This window comes from Hesperophylax consimilis, chromosome 8 (assembly GCF_061612785.1).
Source record: "Hesperophylax consimilis isolate HC1 chromosome 8, BYU_Hcon_1.0, whole genome shotgun sequence".
Lineage (NCBI taxonomy): Eukaryota > Metazoa > Arthropoda > Insecta > Trichoptera > Limnephilidae > Hesperophylax > Hesperophylax consimilis.
In genome coordinates, this window is record NC_142843.1 from 15,435,436 (window position 1) to 15,445,329 (window position 9,894).

Consider the following 9,894-nt stretch of genomic DNA (forward strand, 5'->3'; position numbering starts at 1 on the left):
ACTTATTACGAATACCGAAAAAAAATATTGCCAGGTGGATAATTATTCCCAACTCTCAGGGAAGTGACCAAACAAATATAAAATAAAAGAATGGAGAACAATCACTTTATTTTTTTTGCTTTACCAAAAATGAGAGAAAAAAATTACAACTGGAATATACAAACAAATAAACTTTTACTCCAGGAATAGTCTTTCAACAACGTTTTGAATATTCCCATTTCAAATTACGACCGAAACATGCTTTTGACGTGACTGTGCCGTACTTCTTCCAGCCACCTACATAATGGGTAAAGTTTTACCTACAACTACCATTTTTAACGCATCTAAACAAACAAACCGTTGAAAAAATCTTAATTATAATAATATGCGATTATTTGCATTTACGATTGTGGAAAATAGTAACATTTAATATTATTCGTAAATATTAATATGCGCGTAAAACATTATATTACTTAGGTAATCTAAAAATCACTTAACCAGGGGCTATAAACGCAGGGTCCCCCTAGTTTGAAATTAGGTACGAGAATGATTAATAAAAATGGATTGTAAAAATAGTCAACAAAACTCTAATCAGAATCACTCTCAAATTATGTAAATAAAAGAACCATATGATATAAATGCATTAAACATATTATTTATTATTATGAGATTCCCCGAAGAATTTCATGTAGGTAAATAAATAATGTGTGTTATAAAAAAAGTCCTGGCTTTTCACCATTTATATGAAAAAATTAAAACCCTGGGTATTTAATATACTTTTTTTACATTCGCTACACACAGGAGGCCCAGAAGAAAATATTTTCCCTCATGGCCTATTTCGTCTTAGGGGATGCTTGTGGAGGGTTTTTTTAATGAAAGGAAGGAGAGGAAGATCTCAGAAGGAAAAAGGTATGAGTGGGGGTGTAAGAATCTGGGTCAGTGTGTCCAGAAATGACGGACGTTTGAATTCATCACTCCCACTGTGGTGCAAGGAGATGGGTTGAGAGTCCTGCTGGCGAGGTAAAGAGGTATCCCTCAACCAATCTCTCCAAATCCGTCCCGCTACACAGTAAGTGGGTAGATGCATCCGTTGCCAATACCTTGACAATCCTCACCCCATGAACCCGGGCGCCCATGCTAAGTCACCAAACGTAGCGAATCACTTGTGGTGACCTATGTCAGAGGTTTTGGTTACCCAATTACTGGATTCCGGGGCGGCGGTACAGATACCCGCCTACCAAATTATATAATTACATTATGTGTATTACACAAAATGCACTTTTTTAATATCAAATGTTATCTACTTACACGAAAAGTCAGGGGTATTTCACTATAATAATTTGTATAATTTATTTATATCATCTGTTTTTTTTTTTATTTACACAATTTTAGAATGATTTTTATTAGAGCTATTGCTTAGATTGATTTGGAATGTATTGTTTTGAGAACCTGCTTTTATAACCCCTGGTTGAGTGATTCTTTAGATTGGAAGTAAATGCCTGTCGAACCTCACATCGTGAGTAGTTTATTTATGCTCACATCGATCAGCTTCCGCAATGTTATGTCAAATGTCAAATATAAGGGATTTTACGCGGATATTAATATTTACGAAAATAATATCAAATTTCACTATTTTCCACAATCATAAATGCAAAAAATCGTTTATTATTGTCATTAAGTTTAATCAAAAGGTTTGTTTAAAAAATGCGTATTAAAACGGTAGTTGTAAGTACAAGTTTACCTAGTATTATTATGGTAGGTATTTAGATTTGCGTTTTATAAAAACAAATCGGTTTAGAATGCAAGGAAGGAGCAATCAAACCATAAATAAACCAATCAAACTATACAACCAGAAACGGGAACAAAAAACCTAGAAGCATACATAAACCACTCACTAGAAGCAACTTGACGCGAGGATATTGTGACGTCATAATCTCGCCAGCCAATCATGTGTCGTTTATTGGTATTTGAATTTTCATAGAACTTAAAACGTGAATTAATTATAATTTTTTAAAATGGGGGTTTCAAGTACGATATTCGCGTTTAGTTAAATTGTTTACATATATTGAATGCATTTAAAACACTATATTACATACACTGCATGTACCCTATGCAATCAAAAAACCACGAAACATAGACTTATATTATTTATTATTACGTCCAGTTGGATAATTCCTAACGAAGTGATTTATTGAAACTCTTAAGTGGATTTTCTAAAACTCAAACATCTCTTATTCAATAGTACACTTTGACTTGTGGTTAGATTTTCTTCCAATATGCAATTGGTATATTATTTACAAATATTTTTTGTACAAGCGTTAGAATGATAGGGTAAAAAAGACTGATTTAGTCTTAAGGCAGATTCTCAGATTAAGAGAAAATCTTTTGATCGATTTTATGATCTTAAATAGCGAATTTGCACGTTTCAATTTTATTTGATCAACTTTTATTGAACGACGAGATTTCCAATTAAACACTTGCCCAACTTTGTTGAACGAAGAAAACGTTCGTGTTGAGTCGATCAACTAAAATTTAAACGTCTGAACCCGGTAATATGAACTTATTTAATACAGGCTAGCTGTAGAAACCGCACGGAAAGTTAAAGAGACTTGTTTTCGGACTTCTTTCACCGGATAATCCGAATCTTGAAGTTCGAAAACCCGTCTCCTTAACCTTCATTTCAATTTCTACAGCATGGCCTGTTAATGCAGATGGCAGAGGTGATGGTCGTTATCGTTAATGCTATGTTAGTAAATTGTTTTGCGTGTAAGTTAGACAACTTTTCCGAAACAATTATAAATATAATGGCGTTTCAAGTTGATAATATTATTCTGTTTTGTTTCCCTTCAATGGCGGCAGAAACATTTCCTCTCTCCGGCAACAGATTCGATATTAATAGTCGTAGATAAACCACTCTCAATCTAATAGTATTATACCACTTCGTGGTCTAGGGGTATGAGCATAAGATTGCGAATTCAAATCCCAGCGTGCGCAAGTAATTTTTTTGTTTTTAATTTTTGTTATTTCAAAAATTACTAATTAAAAATAATAGAACTCTTCAGGCCTCAGCCATATTTTAACAGAAGATAAAATATTTCCGCTTTGCAATAAAATCTAAATTAGTGGAATATTTCTGAACGTATATGAAAACCAAAAACTGCTTTTGAAAGGTGATAAAATAAGTTTTAATTTAATCACAATAAATAAAAATATAATTTTCGATGTATTAAAATTTTGTATTCGAACATAAAAAATAGCTCAATTTACGTTTTTCGTATCTAAAATTACAGGTAGCAAAAATATATTAAAAGACATGCATTTTGTTAGACAAATGTATTACAAACGTTAGTGTTATACAAAAATATGTAACGAAAAAATCACAAAGTTTCTAATTTTTTTTTCAAATTACGAAAAAAGCGAACAAATTATCCCAAAAAGATACAGTATATTTGTGGCCCGTCCCAGAGTGAAAGATTCTCTTAGTATCGCCTTGGTGTAGAGAATTGAAACGTTGTTTGAAATTAATTTGGCTGTGCTTGGTGACCAGATCTGAATAGCCAGGTACTTCCCCACCTTCCTTTCCCCATCTCCTTCCCACCCCTGCTACCTTCAGTCTCACAACATAACTCAATTGGGTATGTCTCACTGGCTCCAGACGGTTGGAAGCAGTTAGGACTCTTGTGCGGTATTCACATAAAAAATAACTTTAATCAGTATTTTTTTCATTCAAATAATTGGATTCATACGACGATCGATAAATAATGGCCGACTAATCTCACTACTCTACTTGGTAACTGAATTTCATGAAGCTAAAAAGTCCTGACATCTCATTCTTTGTCTCATCAAATACCCAAAAAAAAATCATAAGCCATTATAACTGCATTAACAACACAAACATAAAATGATAAAAGTTCATAATGCACTACTTTGCATACATATCATTTCAAAAGTTTATCACACAAGATGGAGCCATTCCCCTACACCCTAGATTTGGCTTCAATGCTATTCTTCATACAAAATCCCACTAATGCTCTGTCCAGGGCTTTTTAGGTGCATGCTGTATTCTATCTTTTATTTTCTATAATCTATGATTATTTATTTATGGTGAGTGGTATATCTATGATTAGTTTCTTTGCATTTTTCTGTGGAAAAGTTGTCAAGAATATAGTAAAAATATTAAATATCTGTATTAAATGTTATCACAAATACATTTTTTCTTAATAAACGATATCATTAGAAAATAAAAGTGATGGGAATGCTTTTGTAATCTAAATCACTATGGATTCGCTACTTGCAAATTACGGAACATCGTCGAGTGAATCAGAGAGTGAGAAATCAGAAACTGAAGACCGTGAGGATATTATCATTGAAAAGTACTATTCGTTTATTAAATTGAATATACGTGGTTCGTGAAGGGAACTTTGTGCAATTCTATTTGCAGTATACAATATAAGTCAGTAGTTGTTTGGATAGTTCTTGAATATTTGCTAAATATTCCTGTTTTTTCAGCAAAATTGAATCTCAATCAATAAAACTACCTACACCGGATTTCGATGGATCTTCATCTAAAAATTCAGTCTTCTCAAATCCCTTTGTCGAAGCTGAGAATGCAAAAAAGGCAATTTTGGAGAAGCATGTCAAAATGGTACAGGTTGACTTTACATTAGTTAGAAATGTTCTGACATAACATACAACATAGTGCTTCAATGTCTTATTGTTACAATATTAATATTGCACGACTTAAAACACAAAATTAACTTAATTATTTGCCAGTATGATTTATTATGTCTTCCCGCCAAAATGTATAAAACCAACCTAATATCCTCTCAAGCCCAAACTCTCTTTTATCATAATATCGTCAAGTACATTGGCCTTGAATGTGTAGGTACCTACCAAAGGGAAAGTGGAGATGATCAACGGAAAGAAGATTTGTTGGAATTACAGAAAAGGCCGCTGCCATTTTGGACATAATTGTACATTCGCACACGACACCGACTTACAGAGAAGCAAGGAAGAAATCTTATCAGACAACCAGGTATTGTAGTTTTCTTGGAAACAATTTTTCTCAAAACATTGTTTACATGGCATAGCAAAAAGTGTTCATTTTTAAATGTATTCCTTCCCACCTAAACTTTTTTTTTGAATTTCGTGTCAATACCTACCTTTGTTTTCTCATTTAGAATTGATACTAGAAGAATCTTTTAATAGCCACTGTCCACACTACCCGCAAAACAGCTGTTTTCAATGCAACATTTAGATGATTTCTATTTTGTTTAGCGCAAAATAAATTTAGGTTTTAATTTAATAACATGTTTTTCTGTATGGGTATGAAAATGTGTTAAATATTTACACTACATCTAAAAAAGACTTAAAGTTCGATTAATTAATATTAATTAATTTTCGAGAATTATTAAAATATTCATTGTAACAACATTAACACGTTGAACGCCATTCTGGAAATGAAGAAACATTACGATTTTCAATTTTTTAAAAAAATACTCAGATGGCATCGGCGATTATCAAAACGTATTCCATTTTTTTTTTACCATAATTTTCCATGAAAATCAAGAAAATTCACTGCGGTCACCGGTGACCGTCATGGCGCTATGGGAGAAAAATGACGATTTTCATTACGAGGTCACCGGTGACCTACATGGCGTTCAACGTGTTAACAATGTCTAAACCCTATATTATTTTAATAGGCACTTCAAATTTCCTTAAATAAATAAAAACTACTTTTATATGTAAAAAGCTTCTCGAATAATTTCCAGTCAGTCTATGAGCGAAAGTCAAGTATAGAGGTTATTCGTTTTTGCTGCAAAAAAAGTTTGTGGGCATATCAGAAAAAATCATATTAACGGTTAGTGGTCACGTTATTATGCATCATTGCATGTACAAGTTGATTTTTTTACAACATCAACCAAGTCACTGAGTGAAAATCCAAACCAAAGGCGTAAAATATTATAGAGTTTGCCTTCACCGGAATCGTGTTTTTATGAGCGCTTCACACAATACGTTTTTTCATACCGATTCCATGCCGGTCATCTTTCCTTATAGATACGGTACCGAAAATAGGTATATTTTTGATTCTGACTTTAATGTAGTTTACATAATATATACATTATGATGTAGGCACCATTGTCGGAGTAATTTTAAGTAAATACCTCAAACAGAAAATATATTTAAATTTTTTATATATTCAATAATATTGTTATTGGGTTTATAAAAACCGTTTATTTTTAAACAAGTTCTGCTGTGTAATTATTATTACGCGTGACAGCTGTTTCGAGTGTTTGTTGAGTTCTACAAATTAAACTTAATAACAATAAAAAAAAAAATTTCAGTATCATAGGTTAATGTATTGTAACATGATATACCGCACTTGCAGTGGAATTTCACAAAAATGGAATTAAATTTTAAGAACAATAAACTTCCCAAAATACATAAATGAAGGTGACATAGCTAATAACTTTAACCCTTCAGGCCTCTGGCAAATTGACCATTATATTTCTTAAAGATTCTGTCAGAAAGTCAGAGAATTTGTGCATATTTCCGCTTCTCGTTAAAATCCAAATGAATGGGATATTTCTGAACTTATCCGAAAACTAAAAACTGTTTGGTGATGAGTATACTTTCAAATTTTGTTATTAGAATTAAATTTTGAAATCAAACAAAAATAGTTTTAAAAATGGCTCACCTCACATTTTTTTGTCTAAACACTAAACTAAAATTACAAAATTAAAACCTAAAATATGTATTTTTTGTTATCAGTAGTTTTAGTTAAGAGGAAGCTACAAGCCAAAAATGTGTATATTCTTAGTATACCTTATATTTTAGGTAATAGGCATTAAAATTGCTTGACAAACGCAGTCCAGAAACATTCGATTTCAAGCACAAAACTGGTTTTGATTTATTTTGTAAATAATTTTATAAGAAAGCAAAAAAGTTAATCAAGTGAAACTGTTACAGATAATCTTAGCTACATGTATTACTGTATTTTTTAAAAGTTGTTTCCTTTATGCGTTCATTGCTATTGAAAAAAATTATTTTTTTGTAGTTTACATTTATAATTTTCATTGAGTAATTTATTTTTTTATTTGTATTCTACTCAAGCGAATCGATAGGAAAACCTTCAATTTATCTAAAGCATATTTTTTGGTATTCATAATGTACACCAATTCGTTATAAAGATTAATCAAAATAGTGATTTGGCATTAAGCTTCGCCTTAAGTTGCGTCTGCAGATGAGTCTACAAATTGTAGCATATGGTGAGAAACTAGAATTTATACTTCACTTGAAACACGGTTTCCTTCAAAATGCATTAGCAGGAGAATCCACAACTGAAAATTTAAAACATCATTCGGGAGACAAAACTGCTTTTAACTTAAAATCGAACCTTTGTGCGAGTCCCCAGCCTTGATTAAAACTACAGCTTTGATGAAAATGGTTTCCTCCGATTTTTGCAGAACACAGTCTGCATCTTGGATTTTATAACAGAACCACGACAATGTTTTCCTTCCGAATGTCTATCTGACAGCAGATTAATCCAAAACCTTTAAGAATTTGATCAATACATTTTCAACACAAAACTGGTATCAACTTGAGTTAATCCTTGTGTGAGTTTGTAACATTTATTAAAACTGCACCTAGAACACGAAAATGGTTTCATTCAACTTTTGCAACACATAGTCTGCAACTAGAATTTCAAAACTATACTTTAAACATGAAAATGGTTTTCTTCTTATATGCATTTGCAGGTAAATTCACAGCTGTAATTTTATCCCCAGTTTAATTAGCAATAAGGGGGTGACAGATTACGCTATAAGATCAAAGCATTTTATATAACTCCATATTGCTCGCCATACAATCCCATACAGACCTGTTACATCTAAAAAGATGATATGTTATACGCTGTTATCTGCTAGCCAGGCTATATTTGAAAATTATGCTTAGAACAGAACAATCAAGTCAAGTAACAGATCCTGTACAAAAATTGAGATTCAGCGGCTGTTCCCCAATTGATCTGTCCCCCTCTCCTGAGGAAGATCATAGCGAAGTGTGTCACCCCAACGTATAATGCGTATATGCCAGTTTCACTTGATTAACTTTTTTGCTTTCTTATAAAATTATTTACAAAATAAATAAAAAACAGTTTTGTGCTTGAAATCGAGCGTTTCTAGACTCCATTTGTCAAGCGATTTTAATGCCTATTACCTACAATATAAGGTATATCAAGAATTTACACATTTTTGGCTTGTAGCTTCCTCTTAAGGGAAACCATTCTCGCGTTCAGAGTGCAGTTATATATGTCTATTGGTAGACGTAATTTGTGAACATGACATTTGGCCACGCATTTTCAATTATTTTATCCAAAGAATTCTTGCCAGGTGCGATATAAAAATTAATTACTTGATAAAATGAGTTTGTAATATAATATATCGAGGATTTCGACACCTCCCCCACATCAAAATCTAAGGGCGGCCCGCAGGTGATACTACGAACGTCCAAATGGCTCTCAATGACGAAAAGGTTGCTCACGCCAAGCAGTGAAATCATACTGGCCTAGTAAGCCACGTCCAATTGCGCCTAGTTGAGTTTGTTTGATGTATTGTGCCCAGTTACCCTAGTGCCATCTCCTCTCCCTTCTTTCCTCCATGGTCCCAACCATCGAACAAGTGCTCGAGCCCCTACTGCTTACTGTGCATACTTAGTTATGAGTAAAATTAGAGAGAAACCTGAAAACCTTGTTTATGTGATTTCAGACTCAGTCAACCTTCTGTGAGAACACGGGCGGCGGGGCGCGCATATCACAAATTAGCGGAGTGAACCAGGGGCAAGAGGATATCCCAGCAGAAGACCCTGACGACAAATGGGAGAACCAGGTTCCTAATAAGAAGAAGAGACCCGGATTAACGCCGGGATTAATTCCCAGTAAAAAAGCTAAAAAGTTTTTCAAAAAGACCAACAATTCCAGTTTACGATGAACAAAAAACTATATTATCATAGTTAATTATGTACCCTACCCAATTTAACAATAAATTATTTGTATGTTGAAACTATTTTTATTATTTATATTTACTGAAAGGTTACCATACCTTCTGTTGTAGAGTAAGAATTTTTAAGATCATTTCTGTAAATTATTAGATCCTAGGAAGGCATATCTGTACAGCCCTTGAGGTAATTTTCACAAAAATGGCAGTATACAGATCTTCCAATTATTAACGGCGTGTTTCATGATCCAAAAGTCTGATTATTTTTTGCTTAAATTTCATATTTATGTAGAACTGTTTTCACAATCATAATGAAATTCAAATGGGATGGCGATGTATAATGTCAGGCAAGTGTAGAGCTAGTTTCACATCAGCTGCATGATCGTTTTCGATATACAAATTTACCCGGCTGAATCGCGTTGCTAAGTCGCATGTGAAACTGTGAAACATGTGAAACTAGCCTAAGAGAAACAAGCGCGTGTGAAACGGGCTAGAACTAAGTCACTGGAGACATTGGTTTCCATTCATCTACACCAGGGCTGTCCAAACCACGGCCCGCGGGCCGCATGCGGTTTAGATTATTGCGGCCCATTGAACCTTTTTTTAACCGACTTCAAAAAAAAGTCCGGTTCGGTTACACCGACTACAAAGAGGTCTGTAGGTGTACCCACTGCATATAATAATACTTTATTAACACGCTTTTATATTAACTTCACTTGTATGTTTGTTTGCTTGCTTGTATGTAACTCTCCTGCTGCCTTCCTCGGCCCTAGTGGTAGCCGTTTCTCAGGCTCCCTCTCCGGAATAAAAGTTACCTGTTAGAACCATAGTCGGTAATAAAGAAACTACCATTAAATAAATATAGTTTAAAGAAACTAAAAAAACACGCTTTTGTAGCATACGAAACTAAAAAGTGAAAAATAAA

At 33.3% G+C, this 9,894-nt stretch overlaps 1 protein-coding gene across 1 annotated transcript; it reads left to right on the forward strand.

The window, feature by feature from the left end:
• Nucleotides 1–4,127: 4,127 nt before the first annotated feature.
• Nucleotides 4,128–9,339, forward strand: LOC149421603 (uncharacterized). The gene is made up of 4 exons (XM_089634452.1): nt 4,128–4,352; nt 4,489–4,624; nt 4,865–5,014; nt 8,742–9,339. Exons 1-4 carry the CDS (start codon nt 4,258–4,260, stop codon nt 8,961–8,963), a joined length of 603 nt encoding a protein of 200 aa, XP_089490578.1. The 5' UTR covers nt 4,128–4,257; the 3' UTR covers nt 8,964–9,339.
• The last annotated feature ends 555 nt before the right edge of the window (nt 9,340–9,894 follow it).

Excerpts from the sequence above, each read along its gene's own strand:
- LOC149421603 (XM_089634452.1), top strand. The coding sequence starts at position 4,258 with ATGGATTCGCTACTTGCAAATTACGGAACATCGTCGAGTGAATCAGAG. Across the intron at positions 4,353-4,488 it reads GAGGATATTATCATTGAAAA|CAAAATTGAATCTCAATCAA; the intron begins GTACTATTCGTT and ends CTGTTTTTTCAG. Across the intron at positions 4,625-4,864 it reads TGGAGAAGCATGTCAAAATG|GTACCTACCAAAGGGAAAGT; the intron begins GTACAGGTTGAC and ends TTGAATGTGTAG.